The 26,259-nt window shown below is 41.5% G+C and overlaps 1 protein-coding gene across 1 annotated transcript in view; it reads left to right on the top strand.

Annotated features, from left to right (window-relative positions):
* TMC4 (transmembrane channel like 4) overlaps positions 1 to 26,259 on the top strand; it is a 34,328-nt gene that overhangs the window by 1,010 nt on the left and 7,059 nt on the right. The window contains exons 2-11 of the mRNA XM_077259608.1: positions 5,954 to 6,149; positions 7,451 to 7,599; positions 8,014 to 8,175; positions 12,747 to 12,829; positions 15,482 to 15,627; positions 17,575 to 17,722; positions 21,729 to 21,902; positions 22,895 to 23,052; positions 24,274 to 24,400; positions 25,437 to 25,534. Of these exons, the coding sequence (XP_077115723.1) occupies positions 5,954 to 6,149; positions 7,451 to 7,599; positions 8,014 to 8,175; positions 12,747 to 12,829; positions 15,482 to 15,627; positions 17,575 to 17,722; positions 21,729 to 21,902; positions 22,895 to 23,052; positions 24,274 to 24,400; positions 25,437 to 25,534 (1,441 nt within the window). The remainder of the gene's footprint in view (positions 1 to 5,953; positions 6,150 to 7,450; positions 7,600 to 8,013; positions 8,176 to 12,746; positions 12,830 to 15,481; positions 15,628 to 17,574; positions 17,723 to 21,728; positions 21,903 to 22,894; positions 23,053 to 24,273; positions 24,401 to 25,436; positions 25,535 to 26,259) is intronic.

The raw sequence follows: 26,259 nt of genomic DNA, 5'->3' as shown, positions 1-26,259 counted from the left end.
CAGGGAGGGTACTGGACTACTCTCATCTGTCATTAATCTAGATTTTCTAACTGCATTTTCCCTGAAAATCCAAAGTGTTTAATTGACTGTAATCGTGTAGCCAGGCTCTGATTGATGCTGCCACGATGTGGACAATAGAAATTGACTGACACGTTCCCTTTTAATTTTTGCGATTTTGATTTTTTCCTTAACTTTTGAAGAGAGCCATAACTTTTTTATTTTTCCCCTGATATAGATGCATGATGGCTTGTTCTTTTGCAGGACGAGTTGTAGTTTTGAATAACACCATTCATTTTGCCATACAGAGTAAGGCCGGCCTCACACTCAGCGTATCAAAATACGGTCCGTATTTTACGGCCGTAATACGCAGAAAAGTCCCCAAAATAGTGATCCGTATGTCATCCGTAGGCAGGGTGTGTCAGCGTATTTTGCGCATGGCAACCTCCGTATGTAATCCGTATGGCATCCGTACTGCGATATTTTCTCGCAGGCTTGCAAAACCGACATCTAATGGATTTATGTGCTCAAATGTTCGTTAAAACATATATACAATATATATATATAATGTCATTGAGACACACATATATATATTCTGTATTTATATTTAATTCAGCGCGATATATGTGAAAAGCCGGTAATTCAATTGCCGGCTTTTCATTTCTCCTTCCCAAACCCGACAGGATATGAGACATGGTTTACATACAGTAAACTATCTCATATCCCCTTTTTTTTGCATATTCCACACTACTGTTAGTAGTGTGTATGTGCAAAATTTGGGCGCTGTAGCTGCTAAAATAAAGGGTTAAATGGCGGAAAAAATTGGCGTGGGCTCCCGCGCAATTTTCTCCGCCAGAGTGGTAAAGCCAGTGACTGAGGGCAGATATTAATAGCCTAGAGAGGGTCCATGGTTATTGCCCCCCCCCTGGCTACAAACATCTGCCCCCAGCCACCCCAGCAAAGGCACATCTGGAAGATGCGCTATTCTGGCACTTGGCCACTCTCTTCCCACTCCCGTGTAGCAGTGGGATATGGGGTAATGAAGGGTTAATGTTACCTTGCTATTGTAAGGTGACATTAAGCCAGATTAATAATGGAGAGGCGTCAATTATGACACCTATCCATTATTAATCCAATTGTATGAAAGGGTTAAAAAAACACACACACATTATTAAAAAGTATTTTAATGAAATAAACACACAGGTTGTTTTAATATTTTATTGCTCTCTCAATCCACCTGAAGACCCTCGCTCTGAAAAATAATAAACCAACAATATACATACCTTCAGATGATCTGTCATGTCCCACGAAGTAAATCCATCTGAAGGGGTTAAATCATTTTACAGCCAGGAGCTGTGCTAATGCACTCGCTGGTGCCTGTAAACCCCCGGGTACTGAAAGGAAAGCAGGATGATCTGTACTTACTTTGAGTTGCGGTGAGGCGCCCTCTGCTGGATGTCCTCATATGAACTCGAGCGTGGGAACTTTTCCAAGGCTCCAGTTCATGAGGACATCCAGCAGAGGGCACCTCACCGCAACTCAAGGTAAGTACAGATCATCCTGCTTTCCTTTCAGTACCCGCACGAGCGAGTGCATTAGCACAGCTCCTGGCTGTAAAATGATTTAACCCCTTCAGATGGATTTACTTCGTGGGACATGACAGATCATCTGAAGGTATGTATATTGTTGGTTTATTATTTTTCAGAGCGAGGGTCTTCAGGTGGATTGAGAGAGCAATAAAATATTAAAACAACCTGTGTGTTTATTTCATTAAAATACTTTTTAATAATGTGTGTGTGTTTTTTAACCCTTTCATACAATTGGATTAATAATGGATAGGTGTCATAATTGACGACTCTCCATTATTAATCTGGCTTAATGTCACCTTACAATAGCAAGGTGATATTAACCCTTCATTACCCCATATCCCACCGCTACACAGGAGTGGGAAGAGAGTGGCCAAGTGCCAGAATAGGCGCATCTTCCAGATGTGCCTTTTCTGGGGTGGCTGGGGGCAGATGTTTGTAGCCGGGGGGGGGGGGCAATAACCATGGACCCTCTCTAGGCTATTAATATCTGTCCTCAGTCACTGGCTTTACCACTCTGGCGGAGAAAATTGCTCGGGAGCCCACGCCAATTTTTTCCACCATTTAACCCTTTATTTTAGCAGCTACAGCGCCCAAATTTTGCATATAAACACTACTAACATTAGTAGTGTGGAATATGCAAAAAAAAAAAGGGATATGAGATGGTTTACTGTATGTAAACCATGTCTCATATCATGTCGGGTTTGTGAAGGAGAAATGAAAAGCCGGCAATTGAATTACCGGCTTTTCACTAACACTGCTGCGTATTTCTCGCAAGTCACACTGCTGGTCCGTGTGGAATCCGTATTTTTCTCGCCCTCATAGACTTTCATTGGCGATTTTCTTTGCGCAATACGGTGACAAACGCAGCATGCTGTGATTTTCTACGGCCGTACAATACCGTATATTACGGATGCGTAATATACGGCAGATAGGAGCTGGGCCATAGAGAATCATTGGGCCGTGTGTAATGCGTATTTTACGGACGTAGTTTATGCGCTCATACGTCCGTAAAACTCACTAGTGTGAGGCCAGCCTAAGAGAAAATGGCAAAAAAAAAAAAATCCAAGTGCAATGAAATTGTGAAAAATGCAATTCCGCCAATTTTTTTTTTTTGGGGGGGGTTGTGTTTTTAGGGCAGTAGAACTGACCTGACTGTATGATTATAGTGATACCAAACATATATACTAATTTGTTACTAATTTAGTGGCTTATAAAAATAATGGCATTCTGCCACCATTTTCCAAGACCCATAACTTTTTTTTCCCCAATCAATGGGCTTTGGTTTTTTTCTTGAAGAAAGTGTTTTTACTTATACCATTTTGGAGTACATGCAATGTTTTGATCTATTTATATTGCATTTTTATGGGAGTTGCAGCAACATAACATAAATTTTGCCGTTTTCAAATTTTTCGATTATTTTTGTGTAATATTTACCATGCGGATTAAACAACTTTAGATTTTCATAGATGAAACTTGGAACACCATGACGTCATACTAATATATAAAGAAGTGTAACGGGTCCTTTTCAAATATACTGCCCATGATGAGCACTGATCATTAATAGAGGAGGTTGATGGGAGCTTGTATTCTTCGGGTTTTCAATGATAGTGGGGGCTTAATCCCCCCTCACGTTCATTATTGCCGTCCAATACACCAACCAGCTATAATTTTAATGGACACATATAGAAGCGAGCTTATTGTCACTTTTTTTGTTTGATCGTAGAGCGGAATGTTTACACTGAGCAATGATCGGGAACAACAACGTTTGTAAATACAGTAGTTTGTAAGAGGATCTTAATGGAATCAATCCTAACTGGATAACAATCGGGGGATTTATTTACAGTTGCAAAACTTTGTTTTATTTGGATTTTTTTTTTTTTTTTTTTAAATCTTCTCATTTTTTTTACCAAACTTGCTTCTTTTTTAAGCGCCTCAGGTAATACAGCAGGACAATCCCAAGGTAAATGCTTATTCCATGGCTACTATCTATTCAAAACATCATCAACAGTAGCCTCTGTTGTCTTTCTATTGACATTATGTGCTGGCAGTGGGGAAAGGAGTACTGATATTTGATACTATCTTCTATCAAGGCCCATATACACACATGTACAGTACTGTGCAAAAGTTTTAGGCAGGTGCTGGGAAAAATGCTGCAAAGTAGGAATGGTTTAAAAAAAAATAGAAGGGTTAACAGTTTATTTTTATCAATTAACTAAATGTAAAGTGAATGAATGAAAGAGAAATCTAAATCAGATCAATATTTGCTGTGACTGTCTTTTCCCTTCAAAATGGCATAAATTTTGCTAGGTCCACTTGCACAAAGTCTTGGATTTTGTAAGACTATAGTCGGGTGCATGAGTAATCAATTATATCAAATGTGTGATAAAGATCATCATTTTCATATGTTAATAGAAACAGCTGTCTAGGAGGCTAAAAACTGGGCGAGGAACAGTTATACTCTGCTACAAAGGTGAGGTTGTAGAAGACGATCACAGGTCATACACCCGGGTTCGACTGAGCACAGCAATAAGACACAAGGTAGTTGTACTGTATCAGCAAGGTCTCTCTGAGGCAAAGATTTCAAAGCACTGAAGTTTCCAGCACCTTGTGTTGCCACATTAGTGTAACATATAATTAGGGGAATGCTGTACACTAAGCTGTATAGAGTCTCTGTAAATATCTACACACTCTATACAAATAGTTTTGTCACATACAAGAGGCCTAATACACTCACTTCTTCAAAAAAAGAGCAATCTGACAAAAAATGTTGGTTTGTACTTACCTGGTGAGATGGATTCTGTAAGCTGTAGGTCAGGGTGAGCAGTATGGACTGGAGGGGATGATGCAGCAGTGAACTTGCCGGACAGCACATGAATAAGCGAGGAGGAAGACAGCGGGGTATGCTGGACTGCAGATGGGCAAGCAAACGCATGGCTGCCTGGTCTGACTTTAAAAAACTTTGGGTGATGACATCTGAGATGCTTGTTGGGTTACCAGAGGGAGCTGACAATAAGAGAAAGGAGCAAAGCCTGGCACTGGAGCCAGGACAGGTGAGTGACAGTTTGTATATTTGGCAATGCCTCATATCTCCTTTCCTTCCCCAAAAAAATCTATTTAACCATGCATCCTCCATTTTATCATATGAAATGGATATCATTAGTGCACCCAGTCCAGAAAATCCAAAGATCATCGAGCCGGACTGCCCAAGTTGGGTAACATTTTGGCTTGTGGACCAAAACAATCCTGGCCCTGCTGTATAATATCCCTCAAATAAATGTAGACCTTATTTATGCAGATAGAGAATGGGGCACAAATTAGAACAAAGAAGGGCATGAGATGCCGGAGTCACAGAGGTTGGACCCCACTGATCAAAATTTGATGGGTTTCTTTAAATTGGATCGGTAGACAATATCATTCTTTATAATTCTATATAATCCTTTTTGAAAGTCCTCCACAATATCAAAAAGAGTATTTTAAAAGAATAAGCTGATAAAATCCTCAGTTTAACATCCAGTCTGACAGATCTTCAAACTAGGTACTTAGAGCATGCTATGGAGGCACACTGGGGTCAGCCCTGCCCCGCACGCGAGGCTAGATACAATCCACTTTCTGGAAATAGGAAAATTTGCAGAAAATTTTACAGTTTTCATTGGACTTCATGGGTTTTCTTGTAATATTTTTCTTTTTTTTTTTTATCATTAAAGATTTATTTTCGTCTTCTGTCTTCAGGAGCGCATTGCTCCCTAGCCTCCAGACTTACTGCTTGGTGGGAGTGGTGTGCTCCTGAAAATTAATAGTTCTGGCATGGTTGAGCAGCCGGCACAAATTGTGTGTTCTGTAGTGCTCCTTACAGTGGCAGCTTTACCTCTGTAGCATTCGAAAAAAGTAGTTACACTGAAGCTGGCTGGAGGCAGAGATCCGTCCAGCTTCAGAGCAGCACTTGCAAGCTCTATAGCAAAGAGCTTGTAAGCACTGCGCTCCTTGCCTGGAAAACCAGCCACCAATGATAGAAGGAGAGGTAGACGGTAATCTACAAGCTGTAAACAATAGGATTAAAAATTCTTCTCTTCTTGATTTTTTAATAAGAGGTAAATTCCAAAGTTGTCAGTCTTTATAAGAACATTGGAATTCTACACATTGACCAACATTTAAAAAAAAAAAAAAATTAGAAATGGTTTTATTAAAATATGGTCTTTAAATAAAAGTCAACTTAAGACTACAGAAAGTTAAAAAATGTATATCTGAGACCCACAGAACTGATTTGTCAGCCATTTTTTTTTCTCATTGATGACATGTATTTTTTATATTCCGTTACTCACAGTTATGGGGATAAATATTAACCACAAATGTATTAATATAATCGGCAGATGTGATGTGGAAGACAGATGAGCTGCCAGAGTCATCACTACGTTACCGGGGTCCTGAACAGCAGACATGGGATGAAACCTTCCCGCCAACAAGGGAGAATGTTCTAGAAGACAAGTGGGTGGATCTGTGGCTAGAGGATGAAAACAAGCCCATAAAAGACCTTTACTGCTCTATGCAGAAGAAGAGAGAAATAAGGTAACTTTTCCACTCGTGTTTTTATTAACATGATTTTTTTTTTAAATTTAGCCAATAATTATGAAAAAATCTTCCATTTTGTGTCTACAGCTCCTATTCAGGCCTATGAGTCTCCATGGTAACAGACCATGAACTCTTCATGGCCTGAATTTGCGCACTCTTATTAATCTTTTAGATCTAATTTAGCAAAAAGTAGGGACTAGATGAAAGGTGGAAGAAGGTAACACTTGACTTTACCATTAAAATACACGACTTGTTAGTTGTAACCATGGAGACACAAATCCGCATAGGAAATGCAGTCTTCATTCCTAGGAGATTCATAATTAAGATTACTTGTAGTGTTGCTTTATTTTTATGCATTGGAGCATTAAAGGTAAGCCGTCATCAAAAATTAATAATTGTTTAAAATCCAGTTTGTGTTTAATATATTTTAAAATATTTTTGGCAATTTATTTATTTATTTATTATTTTACATATCACAATCTGTATTAAAAATATTTTTTTAATTATTTAATAAAAAATAACACAAAATCTTATACTTTCCTCAGTTGCCACTTAGGTTTTTTTTTTAGACTCAACTTCCTGTTGTTTCAGGAAACAACACATGTACATAGCTACAATGGTAAGATCCTGATCCTATGTTTAGTACTGAAGGGTCTAATTAGCGTGTGAAAATGGCATTATGAAGGAAGGGGGAGCAGGGTCAGATTTGACATTGCCTTTTGTGATTGGTGGATCCTGGGTATAGAGGTGTTACTTGTCATTGTAATCCTGCCTCTGCTGATAAGGAGCCTGCTGAAAACTCTTACTGAAACAACAGGACTTATGAGTCTAAAACAGCGACACCCGACACTTCCTATGACCAGCTGTTCCTGGCGTCAGAACTGCTCAGTTGCGGAGCTGCACGGCACTGCTACATCTACAGAATAGTGGCTGCGGCTGGGTACTGCACATTCAGCCATTATTGAATAGGTGGCAGATGTGCAGTACTTGGCGGTGGCCACTGTACAGTCGAGAGAGCTGTGATGTGCAGCTCTGCAGCCATAATTGAGCAGTTTCAACTGACAACGGAAAAAATTGACTATCGAGGGTACTGGATCGCTCCCCCACAGATCAGACATTGATGACCTATCCTAAGAATAGGCCATCAATGTTAAAGTCCCGGCATCCCCTTTAAGGTTGGCTGCTGTTCATAAGCACAAGCCCAATTACAAGCTCACTACCCAGTGCACTTAAGGCTAAATTCACACATCCATTTTTCACGATCCGATTTCTTGAATATACCCAATCCGCTTATACAGAAAGAAACAGGAAAGAAAAATTGCAAAGAAGACAGGATGGGAGTCCTGGAGAGAAGAACGGAGAAGATCCAGCAGAAAATTCAAGAGTGTAACATCAGGTGGTCTACAGTACCTGGTTCTCTGGAAAGGCACCCTGCAAACTATAGGAGGTATGTGGGTAATAAGAGGGTGTAACGAATCCAAATATTGAGGCTGATGATGGCTGTAATAGCACCAACATCCCCATACATATCACCTGATCCACCGGCACTAATGACACCCTCTCTGCACAGTGACCTCTGCATAGGGCTCAGAGCATGCACACACCACTCTTCTATACAAATGAATAGACATCTCAGGACGATGGACTACTGTGGCCCCGGCCTCTGTTGTGTTATATCTTAATGCTTAGGCAAGGTAGACCGCCTTACATCTACCATGTATGATTGAGAAAGCTGATGTCCTCCTAGGTGACAGACGGTGCGGGTTGTGACTGCAGCTTACATCCCCGTATAGACGGCAATTATATAAATGGATAAAAATTAAAAACAGTCTTCATAAATATATTTTTCTATCTTCTACAGGACAATTTGGCACCGGGATCCAATCATACTTCAGTTTCCTAAGGTTCTTGGTGCTAATGAACTTCGTGACTTTCCTCCTGGTGACCGGATTCATTGTGATTCCTAACATCGTCTTTAATGAATCGGGTTTAGACCAGACTGTTATCGTTTCTAACGGAAGCGGTGAGTTTCTGTAAAGTCTATGAATGCACTGACATGATAATGTGAAGACCTGATTACATAGTATGTTATGGAGCAGAGATCAGGCTGGGCAGTGTTATTCGTAACCACCAGAGTTCAGTGTTCACTTTGGTTTATTGGTCATTGTGGTTTAATCAAATGTTAGATGTGATTTGTTGCTATTTGCAAAAGGCATTGGTGTATCTTATAAGGTAACGTGGGTTGAAACTGCTAGATCCCACAGCCCCGGGGGTTCATCTCCACTCAGACATTAGGTGCAGTCACTAATGACTATAGATGATAGAAGTAACATCAGTGGATTCCCGTACTGTAACATCACTGTGTGCATTATCCAATTGTTGACATCACTGTGTGCATTATCCAACTGTGACATCACTGTGTGCATTATCCATCTGTGACATCACTGTGTGCATTATCCAACTGTGACATCACTGTGTGCATTATCCATCTGTGACATCACTGTGTGCATTATCCAACTGTGGCATCACTGTGTGCATTATCCAACTGTGACATCACTGTGTGCATTACCCAACTGTGACATCACTGTGTGCATTATCCGTGACATCACTGTGTGCATTATTAACTGTTGACATCACTGTGTGCATTATCCAACTGTGACATCACTGTGTGCATTATCCAACTGTGACATCACTGTGTATTATCCATCTGTGACATCACTGTGTTCATTATCCATCTGTGACCTCACTGTGTGCACTTTCCAACTGTAAAATAGCAGAACATGGTGCTCCTATGGATGGTGCTCAAGTAGGAATCTATACCATGCAATATAATGTAGATATCTTGGCACTCAGATAGTAAATGAAGTAATCAGTTTTTATTTAGTGCAGACAATTCAAATAAATGTTTCCCCCTCAGTGTTCTTTGCTTTACAACAGTGCTGCCGTGCACATTTAACCTCTTACAATCCGTGTTACTGATGAAGGTCAATACAACAGAAATTTGTGCTGGTTCAGGACAGCAAAGGGAAAGGGTGATGGCTGGTGTGCACCAAAGCGGGAGCCTTATCTCACCTGGGCCTTGCGGGCAGCACCGCCTGTACTTCCCTGGTTGCAACTTTTATAGTTTTATTTGCATTAATATTTCACATGCTGTAGGTACTGTACATACTATTCTAGTTGCATAAAGACTTGTTCCTAACTACTGGCACCAAGTCGGGGCTGACACAAAGGATCATTGTATCCAGGAACTAAACCATTTATTCCAGGCAAACAAGATATTATGCAAATCTGTTTACAATAAAGTGACATTAAGTCATTTGGAAGTTTAAGGAAAGAAACCCTGTGCAAAAACTGATACAGGTTCTCACAACATTAGAATATCATCAACATGTTAATTTATTTCAGTTCTTCAATACAAATAGTGAATCTCATATATTTTATAGAGTCATTACAAACAGAGTGATTGATCTATTTCACGTGTTTACTTCTGTTAATGTTGATGATTATGGCTTACAGCTAATGAAAACCCAAAAGTCATTATCTCACTAAATTAGAACACTTTATAACACCAGCTTGAAAAATTATTTTAAAATCTGAAATGTTGGCCTACTGAAATGTATGTTCAGTAAATGCACTCAATACTAGGTCGGGGCTCCTTTTTCATCAATTACTGCATCAATGCGGCGTGGCATGGAGGCGATCAGTCTGTGGCACTGCTGAGGGGTTATGGAAGCCCAGGTTGCTTTGATAGCAGCCTTCAGCTCGTCTGCATTGCTGGATCTGGTGTCTCTCATCTTCCCCTTGACAATACTCCATAGATTCTCTATGGGGTTAAGGTCAGGCGAGTTTGCTGCCAATCACGCAGAGTGATACTGTTGTTTGTAAACCAGGTATTGGTACTTTTGGCAGTGTGGACGGGTGCCAAGTCCTGCTGGAGAATGAAATTTCCATCTCCAAAAAGCTTGGTGGCAGAGGGAAGCATGAAGTGCTCTAAAATGTCCTGGTAGACGGCTGCGCTGACTTTGCTCTTGATAAAACACAGTGGACCTACACCAGCAGATGACATGGCTCCCCAAACCATCACTGATGTGGAAACTTCACACTAGACCTCCAGCAGCTTGGATTGTGGCCTCTCCACTCTTCCTCCAGACTCTGGGACCTTGATTTCCAAATGAAATGCAAACTTTACTTTCATCTGAAAACAACACCTTGTACCACTGACAACAGTCCAGTTCTTCTCCTTGGCCCAAGTAAGACGCTTCTGGCGTTGTCTATTGGTCATGAGTGACTTGACACAAGGAATGCGACACTTGTAGTCCATGTCCTGGATAAGTCTGTGTGTGGTGGCTCTTGAAGCAATGACTCCAGCAGCAGTCCACTCCTTTTAAATCTCCCCCAAGTAATTGAATGGCCTTTTCTGAATAATCCTTTTAAGGCTGCAGTTTCCTGGTTGCTTGTGCACCTTTTTCTACCACACTTTTTCTTTTAATTCAACTTTCCATTAATATGCTTGGATACAGCACTCTGTGAACAGCCAGCTTCTTTAGCAATGACCTTTTGTGGCTTACCCTCCTTGTGGAGTGTGTCAATGACTACCTTCTGGACATCTGTCAAGTCAGCAGTCTTCCCCATGATTGTGGAGCTACTGAAACAGACTTAGGGTACCGTCTCACTATACGATTTACCAACGATCACGACCTGCGATACGACCTGGCCGTGATCGTTGGTAAGTCGTTGTGTGGTCGCTGGGGAGCTGTCACACAGACCGCTCTCCAGCGACCAACGATGCCGAGGTTCGCTTGTAACCAGGGTAAACATCGGGTTACTAAGCGCAGGGCCGCGCTTAGTAACCCGATGTTTACCGTAGTTACCAGCGTAAAAGTAAAAAAAAACAAACCGTACATACTCACCATCTGATGTCCGTCAGGTCCCTTGCCGTCTGCTTCCCGCTGACTGAGTGCCGCCGTAAAGTGAAAGCAGATCACAGCGGCGACGTCACTGCTGTGCTCTGCTCTCACTTTACGGCCGGCAGACAGTCAGAGCGGGAAGCAGACGGCAAGGGACCTGAAGGACATCAGATGGTGAGTATGTACGTTTTTTTTTTTTTTACTTTTACGCTGGTAACCACGGTAAACATCGGGTTACTAAGCGTGGCCCTGCGCTTAGTAACCCGCTGTTTACCCTGGTTACAAGCGAACGCATCGCTGGATCGCTGTCACACACAACGATCCAGCGATGACAGCGGGAGATCCAGCGACGAAAGAAAGTTTCAAACGATCTGCTACGACGTACGATTCTCAGCAGGGTCCCTGATCGCTGCTGCGTGTCAGACACTGCGAGATCGTAACTATATCGCTAGAACGTCACGAATCGTGCCGTCGTAGCGATGAAAATACCACTGTGTGACAGTACCCTAAGGGACCTTTATAAATGCTTAGGAAGCCTTTGCGGGTGTTTTTTGTTAATTATTCTAATTTACTGAGATAATGACTTTTGTAAATTGTTTGTTTCTTTTGAAAATGTGCTGGAAAAGGCTGGAAGGGACCCAGCATGGGGGACTTTGTTTTAGTATCAGGCCCAGGATGGGACATTATTACTGGGAGAGGCCAGGATGGGCGGCATGGTGGCTCAGTGGTTAGCACTACTGCATTAGGGGAGGTCCTGGATTCAAATAGCACAAAGGACAACATCTACAATGAGTTTGTATGTTCTCCCCATGTTTGGGTAGGTTTCCTCCCACACTCCAAAGAGATCCTGATAGGGAATCTAGATTGTGAGCCCCAATGGGGGCAGCAATGATAATGTCTGTAAAGCGCTGTGGAATTAAAGGGGCTATATAAGCAAAGCATAATATATACGTAAAGGGTGGAGGACATAATTATAGGAAGAGGCCCTAAAATACAGTGCCTAGGACAGAGGACATTATTACATGATGGGAACATTACACCAGGAAGGGGACCAGGATGGGGGGCATTATTACTGGAAGGAGCCATGATGAGGACATTATTACTGGAAGGGGCCCAGGATGGGGGACATTATTACTGAAAAGAGCCATTATGAGGAAATTATTACTGGAAAGGGCGCAGAATGGGGGACATTATTACTGGAAAGAGCTATGAAGGGGACATTATTAGAAGCGGCCCAGGATTGGGGACATTATTACTGGAAAGAGCTATGAAGGGGACATTATTACTGGAAGGGACCCAGGATGGGGGACATGGTTATAGCATGGGGCCCAGGACAGGGGGCATTATTACTGGAAGGGGCCCATGATGGGAGACATTATTGCTGCAAGGAACCAGGATGGGGGAAATTATTACTGGAAAGAGCCAGGATGGAGGACATTATTACTGGAAGGGGCTCAGGATGGGGACATGATTACATGGGGTGCGGATCTAGAACATTACAAGAGCCCATACAACTGACCAATGTGCAGGTGGGGGCTCATCAGACTCTAGTTAACGCCACTGGCTATGGGATCTATTTAGTAATGCAGTGCAGTTTCTATAGTGAAATCTAGTGCTAGATACAGGCTTCTGTGCACATTATATTTGTATCTGATGTATTTACAAGCAAGTTATTTTTTCTTTTTAGATCTTTGCTTTTACAAGTACAATCCAAATCCACAAGGATTAGAGAGATTTTACATCTTCATTATGGACATCCTGATGGGAACGGTGAGAGTAAAAACAAATGATATTTAAAGTGCTTCATGTGACATGGTGTCTATTTTTTTTCTATGTCAATTTTTAACCTTTTCCTGACACAGACAATTTGCATTTTTTCTTCTCCTTCCTCCAAGAGCCATAACCATATTTTTATTTTTTTTGCGGGACAAATTGTATTTTTGAAAGACCCCATACATTTTACACTACAATGTACTGGAGAACAGGAAAAGCATTCCAAGCGCTGTGAAATGGCATAATTTTTTTATTTATTTTTTTTTTTTTTTGGGGGGGGGGGGGGTTCACAACACCGTCGACTATGTGGTAAATGTGACCTTGTATTACGATTCTCCAGGTCAGTGCGATTACGATCATACAAAGCGTGTCTAGTATTTTTTTTTTATATAATTTTAGTGAAACTTGTAAAAAATATATACCGTATATATTTTTATTGTTTGTTGTCATTTTCTGAGACCTGTAATTTTTTTCATTTTTACAACAATTGAGCCATTTCCAAACTTTGTTTTTTTGTTTTTGGGTGGGGGGGGGAGAACAAGCTACCATTTTTATTGATATCACCATGCCTTCCATTGATGTTTTGATAAGTTTTTATTGTACATTCTGTCATTTTGATTTTTTTTTTCAACACAGTATTTAAACATGAGGCTTAAATTATTTTAGGTTTTGATAGATCGGACTTTTACGGATGCGTCAATACTAAATATGTTAATATTTTTAACAGTCATATATGGGTTGACTGTTGGCAGATCTTCAAGTATTTCACGTGGGTTACTGAGTAGATCTATACGTATTTTATGTGGGTTGACTTGGTAGATCTTCAAGAATTTCACTTGGGTTAACTGGGTAGATCTTCAAGTATTTCACAAGGGTTGATTGGGTAGATCTTCAAGTTTCACATGGGTTAACTGGGTAGATCTGCAAGTATTTCACGTGGGGTGACTGGGTAGATCTTCAAATATTTCACGTGGGGTGACTGGGTAGATCTTCAAGTATTTCCCTTTCCAAGTACCAAGTTGTGTTATGGAAATGTGTTTTCATTTTCTTCTGGACCTTAGAGGCAGGATGGCTTTGAAACTTTCCCATGCGCTGAAGAACTTTTCCCAATAGATAGGAACCTGTGGTGGTGCATGAGGGGTATCCAAGTCTGGAGGAACCCTTATTTTGCAGCCACTGAGATTAAAGCCCCCCCCCCCCCCCCCCCCCGTACACTCACAGTATTTTGGCCAGCAGCTGTCTATCCCAAACTCCTCCATTTAAAGGAAGCTAACTCTGCCATGCACTCCTGTGCTCTCTGTGAGAGAGCTGTTGTTGGGCTCCTCCCGGGAATGCCTATCTCAATATTCATCATAATCAACATAGTAAATAAAGGACACAGACTTTGGTGTAACCAGTCGTATTCCTCCAGGCAACAGCTGCCATGTGGAAGCAAAAGAGGCAGAGACGCTGTGAGATGAACGGAGGTCTGCACATGCGGCAACCTTTTGGAGTACGCCCCCTTCCTCAGACTTTCTTTTTGTGTCTTTTTGGGCGTTTTCCAAGCATTTTTGCTTGAAAAACTCCTAGTAGTTTCTTCGTTGTTGAATGTAGTTAAAAAAAACAGCTGGAAAACCCAAGTAAAAGACAAAACAAAACACTCAAGACTAGAGTTGAGCAAATTTTTCAAAATTCAGTTCTGATTACGATCAGCGGCCAAATTTTGCCAAACACAGCCGAACGTCATTGGAGTCAATGGGAGTAGAAATTACCAAATATGTTCAAAACCGATCAAACATAAATTCCGCACAAATAGGGTACCAATATGGTGAGAATATGGCAAATTCAGATTCAGTGACCGATTCTGAAAGTATTTGCTCAACTCTACTCAAGACCACTGGTGGCCAAAAACATTAGAAGAAAAAATTCAGGAAACAATCAAAAAGTGCTAAAGACAATGTTTTTGGAAAAATATGCCAGAGTTTTTTTCTTTAAAAACCTTATGGGCTCACCTGCCTGGACATGACATTGCGTGCACCTACCATAAGGATAGGACAGGGTCTAGTTTTAGGCCTGCCATTGGATAATTAATAAAGGATTCTTATTTATGGATGGTGGAAGATCTCCCTATGGAGTGAGCGATAGATTGGGTAAAGAGTTAGGCTGGGGTCATACAACTGTAGATTCTATTATCAGAGAGAATCGGGTCAATTATGCTGATCAGAGTGTGATCAGAGTTTCTTGGATATGGAGAATATGGCAAAAAAATCTCCATCTTCTCCATTCTATCAGTCCATGAAAATCGTACCGCACTCAGATGACATCTGGGTGCAGTATGACTATTTCTACATACTTATTGACTTACATGGCTGAGAGCAATCCGAATATCAGATCAAACTCAGCGATTTTTCTTCCTCGCCCAGGCTGAGCCCAAGGAAAAAATTGGACACATGCATGGCCCCAATAGGATAACGTTGGTCTGACTGCGATCTGATGTTTTGTCGGATCGCACTCACACCAAAAACAGTTGTCTGCACCTGCCGAGTATTATGGATCCCGCCACCTGACAGTAAAATAATGCAGATTGATGGAAATTTTAAAAAATCTAGTAATTTGTGTCTTTCTGGAGTTTCCGTACTTGTCACTCTCCTTTATTTTTCTTTCCTCCAGGGTTTTATGGAGTTCACGTACATGTTTTATGGATACTACAAGAACACGTCTGTAAATCTGGTTGCGTTTTCCTATAATATTCCTCTGGCTTATCTCGTAACAACACTGATTTACTTTCTTCTCAGTCTGTTGTGGATTGTGATCAGGTAAGAAAAGAAGAGGCGGCACCAAGAACACATTTAATTACCACGCACTCAAGTGTATGGGGCTAAGCTGCCATAGCAGACAACCCATATACAAGGCACTGTGAGGAAAAAAACGAGCCTCGTTCCTGTAATCCTGGAGAACCCATTTAATTACACATATATAATAAGACACAAATCATTTTATAACGCTCGATTGACAAAGGATGGGCTGCCACATCCACTGACTAAAGTCTGCCGGTCAGTCACTGGACCATTAGTGGCAGATTTTTACTGAAACATGGTATCCCTGCTCCTCAGCACTCGGCCCCCCGCTCTTTAATGTTACGGGGTCTCCACTTCGTAGCTGAATTGCTGCAGTTCCTCCCGCTTCTCAATAATATCACTCACAGGCAGGTATGGACTGGGACTGAAATTCAGTCCTGGCATTTGAAATCACACAGGCTTATGTTGTCCCCGTCCCCAAGCACCGTTGGATATATTACTAATATTACCCTGGATGGAGGAAAGCAAGATTTACTACAAGACCAATATTTCTAATGATACCGGTGGCCTGCTGGGGTAAGTGACGGAGGCAGTGACTTTGTGCTCCATCACAACTCTTAACAGTATGGGTGTCTTGACAACACCGATTCTGTTAACAACAAAGCAGACATGGCAGCCCACGACCAGACAGGCCCTTCTGGCATTTGCCAGATGGCCAGTCTGGCCCTGCTCACAGGTGAAGGGGGAAGATCCAGGAGGAAGAAATGTCATGAATGGACTTGTTACCTCAGTGGCTCCTATTACAGGACCGCCCTGGTATCGGTGAACTCTACACCACCGGCCGGTCTGAAACCTGTTAGTAAAGGCAGATGGCATGGCGAAGGGCCACAGGTTATGCAGTGGGGGTAATGAGGAGCTGGATATTATACACTAGGGGGGTGAGGAGCCAGATGTTATACACCTGGGGGTGTGAGGGGCTGGATGTGATACATTGGGGGGATGCAAGTGACATGTTATACACTAGGGAGGTGAGGGGCAGGATGTTATACAGCAGGGGGCCAAATGATAAACACTGAGTAGGCGAGAAGCAGAATGTTATACACTGTGGGAAGGTCAAGCACCTGGATGTTAAATGCCAGGAGAGCAAGGGGCCAGATGTTATACACTGGGAAGCATAAGGCCGGATGTTATTCCCCCCCCTGGGGGCGAGGAGCCGGATGTTATATACTGGGGAGGCAAGGGGCTGGATGTTATACACCAGAGGGAGGTGGCGAGGGGTCGGATGTTATACACTGGGAGGCGAGAAGCCAGACGTGATACATTGAGGGGGGCGAGAGGCCGGATGATACACATCTGAGGGGGTGAGGGGCCAGATGTGATTCATTTGGGTCAGGTGCCAGATGTTATACACTTTTGGAGGCTAGATGTTATACAGTGGGGCGGTGAGGGGCCTGCTGTTATACACCTGGGGGATGAGGGACCGGATATGATACATTGGGGGGGCAGGTGCTGGATGTTGTACACGGGGGCGAGGGGCCAGATATTATTCCGTGGAGGCAATGGGACTGAATGTAATTCTGAATTCACTGATTACGGGATGTGTGACAGAACTTTTCTCTTTGGTTCCAGAGATGTTCTACTTAACCCTTTGTGACTTCTGAGACTTCTATAAGTCCATTATTTCATACCCTACATAAACACACAGATTTTGCGTGAATCGGTGAAATCATGAAAGGCTCCAGAGTTTGGTTTCTCCTATCGTTTTTTTTTTTTTGTGGCAGGATTTCTTTTGGGAATACAGTGTAACCCACAACAATATGATGACACAGATTGCACACAGGCCGGTAATAAGGACCCACCGGGACCCCAAGTGCCATCTAGAAGGGTCCATACAGGAGGCAATGCCTGGGGCAAGAGCCCTTATGCTAATACTAAGTCTTATGTTTAATGTTCTTCTTTCTTCAGATCAGTGCAAGGTTTCAAGCAGAGTTTGGTAACAGAAGATTCATCGATGACTAATTACACACATAAGGTGCTGGCCGGTTGGGATTTCTGCATTAAAGATGAGAAGATTATAAAGCTGAAGCAGAGAAGTATTCGATACGAGTTAAAGGTCAGCGCATCCTACGGTCGCCCCTGTGACTGATCTGTGCTGAGTTTTTTGTTTTTTTTTTTAAATGTTCTTTATTAAAAGAAAAACTAAAATATTAATTCTTCATTTTCACACTGGCCACTGCGGCAATTTTAAACTCACACTTCCAACTTTTTCAGGAAGGGTTTTCAGCTGTCTCCTTTGTCAAAAAATACAAAGAAAATACAATTAACACAAAGAAATCCTGATTAATACAATAGGTGGTAATTTTCTGATAACACATTTCGTTTAAAGGAGTAAAATACAAAGAGCTGAGGTCTTCCTCTAGATTTTATGTCGTTGGTTGCATCCATCCAATGGAAAGAATTTTATCAATGTCCTCAGATAAACTGAATTTAATACTATTCTTATTCTAATCCCATTAAATGTACTATGCCCCAGCTACATTCATCCCCTATCTACAGCAAGCCTGGGTCCACAAGAATGAATGTCATGGTCTGAATACAGGTCTCAATGCCCGGACTGACTCCAGACCTGAATTTATAGACACATATAAGATCTGTATGTTCGGGTCAGAAGACCTGCAGTCAGTCCGGGCATTGTGGTCCGTATATGTGAAATATTCTCATATGAGCCCAGCCTAAATGATGATATAGGCACGAATGTGGGGCTTCAACTGCAGAGAGTAAGTTTTATTTCTTTTAACATTTCTTTGATTCTTTTTCATATTTTTTTGTCCCTGTCATGAACTGGGGGTGTTTGGTTGCCCCCAGTTCGACAGGGGATTTATTATATCCCACTTTCCAGTTCCGGTTTGGAACTTGTAGCTCTCTGGCGCCCCCTTACCCTCACATCAGTCAGGGAACTACACCTGGGAGAAGTAGTTGCCAGAAGGGCCGCCTTGCTGTGTTCTTGCTATTGGACACTCTGCAGTGAGAGCTATATAACTATTCGCAGATTATAAATCTCTGTCGGTCACTGCCAGAGTCTCCCAAAAAGCCCAGAACACTTCGCCGCCACCAGCCCCTGACAAAACTGTGGTGGCAGCGATACACGTGGGGCCTTCACCTCACCCCTCCTCTATCCTTGGATCTTAAAGCCCACCTGGCTTTAAGTGACTATCTTTCTAGGAACTGGCATTATGGCTACAACTATTGACAGCTCCTAGGCTATTATAGCCTCTTCATACCTCTATGCATCACGCCAAGTGACTACTTGTCAGGTTGTATGCTTAGGCCTTATTTCCCAGGTTTGCTATATAATTGTCATCTTGGCATTTCTCCCTTGTGTCCATTTGTCTGTATGGGATCCTAAATTTGTGGGAACTGATTCCCATAGTAACAAGAGAAACATACCTGAGTGTTGGGACTCATTACATATCATTGTATGTCTCCCATATCAGGCCAGATATAATTTTATTGCCATACTATTGATAATAATCATTGGTTCTTATACCAATTTAATGCATTTTGCCGTGACTATACTATAATCTTGATGCAACATGGGTTGTCATTAGCACGTGTTTTTCAACACATACACTCACTGGCCACTTTATTAGGTACACCTGTCCAACTTCTTGTTAACACTTAATTTCTAATCAGCCAATCACATGGCGGCAACTCAGTGCATTTAAGCATGTAGACATGGTCAAGACAATCTCCTGCAGTTCAAACCGAGCATCAGTATGGGGAAGAAAGGTGATTTGAGTGCCTTTGAACGTGGCATGGTTGTTGGTGCCAGAAGGGCTGGTCTGAGTATTTCAGAAACTGCTGATCTACTGGGATTTTCACGCACAACCATCTCTAGGGTTTACAGAGAATGGTCCGAAAAAGAAAAAAAATCCAGTGAGCGGCAGTTCTGTGGGCGGAAATGCCTTGTTGATGCCAGAGGTCAGAGGAGAATGGGCAGACTGGTTCGAGCTGATAGAAAGGCAACAGTGACTCAAATCGCCACCCGTTACAACCAAGGTAGGCCTAAGAGCATCTCTGAACGCACAGTGCGTCGAACTTTGAGGCAGATGGGCTACAGCAGCAGAAGACCACACCGGGTACCACTCCTTTCAGCTAAGAACAGGAAACTGAGGCTACAATTTGTACAAGCTCATCGAAATTGGACAGTAGAAGATTGGAAAAACGTTGCTTGGTCTGATGAGTCTCGATTTCCGCTGCGACATTCGGATGGTAGGGTCAGAATTTGGCGTAAACAACATGAAAGCATGGATCCATCCTGCCTTGTATGGAGCATCTTTGGGATGTGCAGCCGACAAATCTGCGGCAACTGTGTGATGCCATCATGTCAATATGGACCAAAATCTCTGAGGAATGCTTCCAGCACCTTGTTGAATCTATGCCACGAAGAATTGAGGCAGTTCTGAAGGCAAAAGGGGGTCCAACCCGTTACTAGCATGGTGTACCTAATAAAGTGGCCGGTGAGTGTATGTGTTCAATTCACTAAGTTTTATGGGTTATAACCTAGCGTTGACATGTGCTTGTACCCATAGCCATTTTACTATCCTATTTCTATACTGTTTTATTCTATGGCTTTTTCAGCCCGGAGGGGTGTTGGTCTATTGGTCATGTTTGTGTGGTTTTAAATAGTTTTATCATTGCCTTGTTTGAGGTGCAATAAAGTTTTTTTCATTTTTTTCACCATATTGTGGCTGTGCATACCATCATTAGTCTATTCTTTTTGGTTTTTTTGTTCAACTTGATTCCCCTGGCAAAAGACACCCTCCTAATTGCACTTCATAATCTTATACCCTATGTTCATGACCTCACTGAGTGTGCGGAGCTACAGAAGGTACTCCCCTTGTCCAGAAGATACCAAAACTTTATTAATTCCATATCTCTGGCTGGAAACCTCGCAAAGCGACGTCGGGTCCATCATTACTCTTGTTCTGGAATTAGTTTTCTATTAAGCCTAAACATGAAGTGGCTGTATGACCCAGTTAAGTAGAAATCCATTTCTCGGATTTTGCTGGTTCTGGAGCTTAGAAAACTCACAGGTGGTGGTTTTACCGATGGAGATGCCGAAAATGTGAGATTCACACCTATACCAATAATGGGGGCCATTATATTTCATCTTTAGTAATCCAGTCTCCGACAAAGAACATCCCGTGTGCTTGGGTCTGCTTTCAACCAGTTTTGGGGTCGTAAAACTACTCTCACGTTACAGTTATGTAGCAGGGGAAAGGGAGGGGGGAGGAATTTTAGCAGGGAGAGAGAGGGGGGCTCACAGCCATGTGCCTGTAAAGGGGCTTTGTGAGCGTACTCTACAGAAACCTAGTGGGGGAAGGGAAGCATGTGTGTGCTGAGCTGGCATGTCATTTAAAAACCAAGAAGATGTAGCAGAGCTATGTGTGTGTGGCTAGCACAATAATGAAAAAATAGGTCATATTTCCTGACAGTTCCATTAGTGGAATTGACCACTGGTATAGTATATCATAATAAATCTGTCCTAAAAGGAGTACAAAGATGACTTTAATAGGCCCCCATCTTCTAGGGAAACCATTGGCACCCTGCAATGGCATCACAGAGTGCTGAATAAGGGTGTCAATGTGCATCTTATGATTTTAACTACATAGCACCAGTGCTGAAAATATTTGACAGATGACGTTCAGTGACTAAAGTTCACCTACGCTCAGTTATTCACTTTTGTCAGACAACTCAGGTTGTATGAAACTTTTGAAAGCCTCAATAAGACAGTCCACTTCTATTTTTATTATGAGGGCATATAGCTTTGGAACATCCTCTACAAGCCAGACTTTTGCCAGAACGGCTTGTCAGTGAATTGTCGATCATGTAATTCTTCTTTACCCCTACAGCAGATGTTGCCCAAAGAACCTCGGGGGGTTGGATCATAGAAGTTCTTTTAAAAGCCAGATGTTAGAAAGTATTTATAATATATGTTATGGGGTGTAATGAAAACAAGGCTCCTATATCATAACTTATACCATTGCGTTTTTAATTTCTGATACACAGCCATATGGTGCTTCTTTCTTCATTGACTATGGTTATGGTTGATCCAGGTTGATCTTGAAGAAGCAGAAATGAAACGTCTCCATGCCCAGCGCACCATGAAACAAAGAATCGGGATTTACTCTCTCCGAATTTTCATCAATTTCATTGTGGTTGCCCTCATATGTGGCGCTTTCTATTGCATCTACCGCTCTACGCAAGAATCTCAGAAACTTCTTGAATTGGTGAGAACTGACATGTAATACTCCCTCCGCTCTTATTGGTGACCAGACCAGGTGTACAGAGGAACCAGTGTGTCATTAGAGGACTCAGGCCACTGAAAATCCTATATTGTTGACCAGTACAAAAACAAAAAAGTATACAAATTTTTAATCCCCGTGGGATGAGATAAGCCATTGTATGGTAAATGTTTGGTGCATATGCACCTAGACATGATATGAGAAGCGAACAACTGACCGTCACCGCATAGGCTCCCTATTCACAGGAGGTGTCCCCGCCGCCCCTGCTGCTGGTCTCTAGGGGATGTCTATGCATGCTACAATGGTAGTTACCCCACTGTCACTCTAGTATTTATACAAATTGTGGTTTTCCTTTGTGACCCATTGACCTCACTGCCCCAAATTTTCTCAGCTGGAGATTCACTCTAAGTATATGTTCTCATGAAGATTTTGACTTGAATTTTTCATGAAGAAAAATCCCCTTTAAAAAGGAGAGATAAATATATAAATCTCAGTTCCTAAAGGGAACTTAAAAAAAAATGCAAATTATGAATTTGGGCTTAAGTAACTTTTCTTTTTTTTTTTTTCTCTTGAAATGTGTGTTGTCTTTATTTTTTGCACTAAATTCTTTAAAATGGTGCACATTGTTAATGAATTTTCCCCAAAATGCTTTTTATTTTTCTCTGCCATTGTTTTTGTCGACTAGTTATTCTTCTAAAAGAAAAAAAAATTTGAGAAAATTTTCAGACATAAATAAAGTCTCTAAAATCCTTGCCAAAAAAACCTCTTGCGTTTTTTAGGTGAGTGGTTGATATTGTAGACTTTCTGCACCATTTCTGCACCCAATAAGTAAAATATTGCATTTTTCTTAATTATGCTGCATAACAAACTCCCCAATAACTCATTGTGGGAACGTGGCCTTAAGGTGTTTTGATAGAACCTCTTTGGAAGGAATTTGTAGAAATGGTGGACTAATGCGGGCCTTGTATATTTTATAGAACACAGTGAAGGGTAACTTCGTCCTGGAGCTGCTGACTGGCTATCTGCCTTCGATGGTCATCACCGCCGCCAACTTCCTTCTGCCATTGTTTTTCAATATCAGCATTAAGTGGGAGAAGTACATCCTCAGTGTGGAGATCAGACTGACGCTATTCAGGTCTGTACAGGACAGATGTCATCCATTGCTGTGATCAGTGGAGGAAAATCTTTAACAAAAATCATCATATTGTGTGGATAAGTCATAAAGTGGTTCCCATTTCAGCTTCCTTTTAACCCATAGTCGTGTACTAAGAAAAAAACCAAGATGAGCTTTCCTTGCCCTTCCTGAGTCCAGCGATGCCTCTCTCCATTGCCGCGGTCTTTGTGATGATGTCACGTAGACAGTGCTGCAGCCCATCACTGTGCAACCCCATTCATTTCTGAAGGGGGGAGGCTCCTGCTGCAGCCGATTGTCTTACCAGAGCCGAGCCAGACACAGGACAGTGTGGAGAAACATAAGGGATTTCATCATCTTGGAAATTTTTTTAATATATTTCTCAGTTTTAATTCTAATATAAGACTGTATAGAATCAGAGGAGAGGAGGCAATTAAAGGGTTTGTTCAGGTCACAAAAGACAGTTTCATATTACTTTTAATATTACTTGTAATTAATAGTGATATTATTAAAGGCAAATCTGTCACAAGGTTTTTGCTCGCAGCATGATGTAGGGGAAGGGATCCTAATTTCAGCAATGTATCATCTACTGGGCTGCTTGCTGTACTTCTGATAAAATCACAATTTTCTCTGCTGCAGATCTAGCAGTTCTCTAAATGCTGAGCTCTGTATAACCCCGCCCACACCACTGATTGGTAGCCTTCTGCCTGTGTACACAGAAAGCAGCCAATCAGTGGTGGGGGCGGAGTTGGACTACATGGCAGCAGGTTTACTAGTCCTTTAGTGATCATTTCCTAAAATTGTGATTTTATCAAAACTACAGCAAGTATAGCCCAGTAAGTGATATATCGTTGGAATTCGGGGGTCTGTCTCTACATCATCCTGCTCTGAGATTAGGGGGCAAAAACCTGGTGATGGATTTCCTTTAATTGGTAATAAATATTTATTATTGATATAAATGTTGATATTTGAGAGTGGTCCTTCAGAGTGTGGAGCAGTTACAAAGAGCATCCATCACATCGGGTCCTATACTGTTTGCCCATACAACCCATTGCTCTAAATGGGAACCGTGAAATGGAAACTTAGCAGAAACTCCAAGATTTTGAAGAGGTTTCCTCTCAAAATTCAGCAAAAAAACCCTCAGTGTGAACACACCTTTATAAAGTGCAACACGCAGGGTCAACAGCTCGCATCAGAATTCTTGTTGACCTTCCTTCTTTCCAGGTGTGTATTTCTGCGGCTCGCCAGTCTGGGGATGTTACTATACTCGCTGTGGAACAACATCACTTGTGGAGACACAGAAAATAAAACCCCCTGTGACCGGTGCGGATACAACTATGTGGACAACAAAGTAAGTTATAAGGACAACTCAATTTGTAAGGAATGGTTTTTCAAGTGACAACTACTTAAGGAAAAAGTTTTTTTCTTTTTTTTTTTTTTAAGAGCTTTTGAAGCAGTTTTTCTTCTTCGTAGAATGGATTTGAAGAGTTTTACAAGAGTTTTCCCATAATTTTTTTTTGCAGCCTTTTGATTGAATAGTGTTTAGGATCTGCAATGTGTTTCCACCAGGAATTTTAAAAAAAATCTAATCAGGCAAAAAAAAAAAAGCCCAGAAAAGTCCTCATGTGAAAAGAAAAGTGGATTTCTCGTATAAATAATAAGGCTATGTGCACACTAAGTTTTCAGAACAGAAATTTGAGTTGAAACACAAAGTTTTTGAGGAGTTTTAGTGTACGTGCACACGTTGCATTTTTGTCACTTTTTTCTGAGCAGTTTTGTCACAAAACCTGAAGAATTTGCTATTACCAGCCAAGTGAATTAGATTCCTGAAGTCTCATTCACCTTGGTAATTTTTTTCCTTGCAGATTAGGTGCAGATTTAAATTTGCAGCATGTCACTTCTTTCAGCATTTTTGCTGCAGATTTCATTCAAACTAATGAGTGGGGGAAAAATGTGCAACAAAAAGCATGCAAAAAAAAATGCACCCAAAAAAAAAAAAAAAAAAAGTGCGGCGTGCAGAGTTTTCCTGCCAATACATCAGGATTTGAAGCAAATTTTTCTACTGCAATCCTGAACTTGTGCACATACCCCTTAAGATTTCAAGGAGGATTTGGGGAGTTTCCACTGCTCCAAAAACTCTTCGAAAAGCTCTGTGTGCACATAGCCTAAGGAAGAGTTTTCTGAGCAATTTTTTTTTTAAAAGAGGATTTTGTAACAGATCTGTAACTAAAACCTCTGTGTAAACTTAGCCATATAGGGAATGCAGAAGGAAATCCATTTAGTACTTTTTCACATGTGAATGTTTGGCAGTACCTGCAAAGTCACATCACATTGCAAGGGAATCGACTTTAAAAGCTATGCAATTCTTTCTTCTCCTGCATTTTCAGTGCTGGGAGACCCGGGTCGGTCAGGAGATGTATAAACTACTGATCTTCGATTTCCTCACTGTTTTGGTGATGATACTACTGGTGGACTTCCCTCGGAGGTAAGAATAACTAAAACATAATTATTTATTATATGTGATGGTCTGCCTGGTTCCTGCCCTTCTTTAAATTATTTTCCCGAATTCCATTATACTAGTGTTCCGTATTTTGCAGGTTTTCCACAAAGCATCATTATTATATTATCCAGAAAATGCAATGTTTTATCCCTCTACTTGTGTGTGAATCAGTGAAGTTGTTTGGTGAGGTCTTTACATAACAGATCTACCATAGAGGTGACATCGTGGGACATTGTCCTTTTCTTTCCCTAATTCATACAATAATATTTCAGTAGAGATAGCAATGCAACATTTGTAAGAAAAGTATAGGTGATTGCTGAGTATTTATCCAAATTAGAGGATCTAAACTGCCTTCAATATCTTAGCTAACTGCTCCCATCGTAGTACGACCATTGGAGATCCAACGATTTATTTTATCTTAAAGGCCTTCAGCTCTATTTCAAGTCATGACGATTTAATGGGTGAATGCTCTGTAGGAAGATCAATCTTGTGCAAGCCTAGATAGGTCCACCAGGGTCTTCTCCATCTTGATAGTGTAAAACCATCAGGTTGCAGATTGCTGGTTTTCCTCTTCGCCTTGCTCCTTCTATTCTTCCCACCATGATGTCCTTCTCCAGTGATTGCTCTCTTCGTATGATGTGTCCAAAGTAGACAACTCGTAGCTTGATGATCCTTGCTTGGAGTGACATGTCTGACTTGATTTGATCAAG

Source organism: Ranitomeya variabilis, chromosome 4, assembly GCF_051348905.1.
Source record: "Ranitomeya variabilis isolate aRanVar5 chromosome 4, aRanVar5.hap1, whole genome shotgun sequence".
NCBI lineage: Eukaryota > Metazoa > Chordata > Amphibia > Anura > Dendrobatidae > Ranitomeya > Ranitomeya variabilis.
Note: the sequence above shows the minus strand (reverse complement) of the source record. Positions and strands in the feature narration are given on the sequence as shown.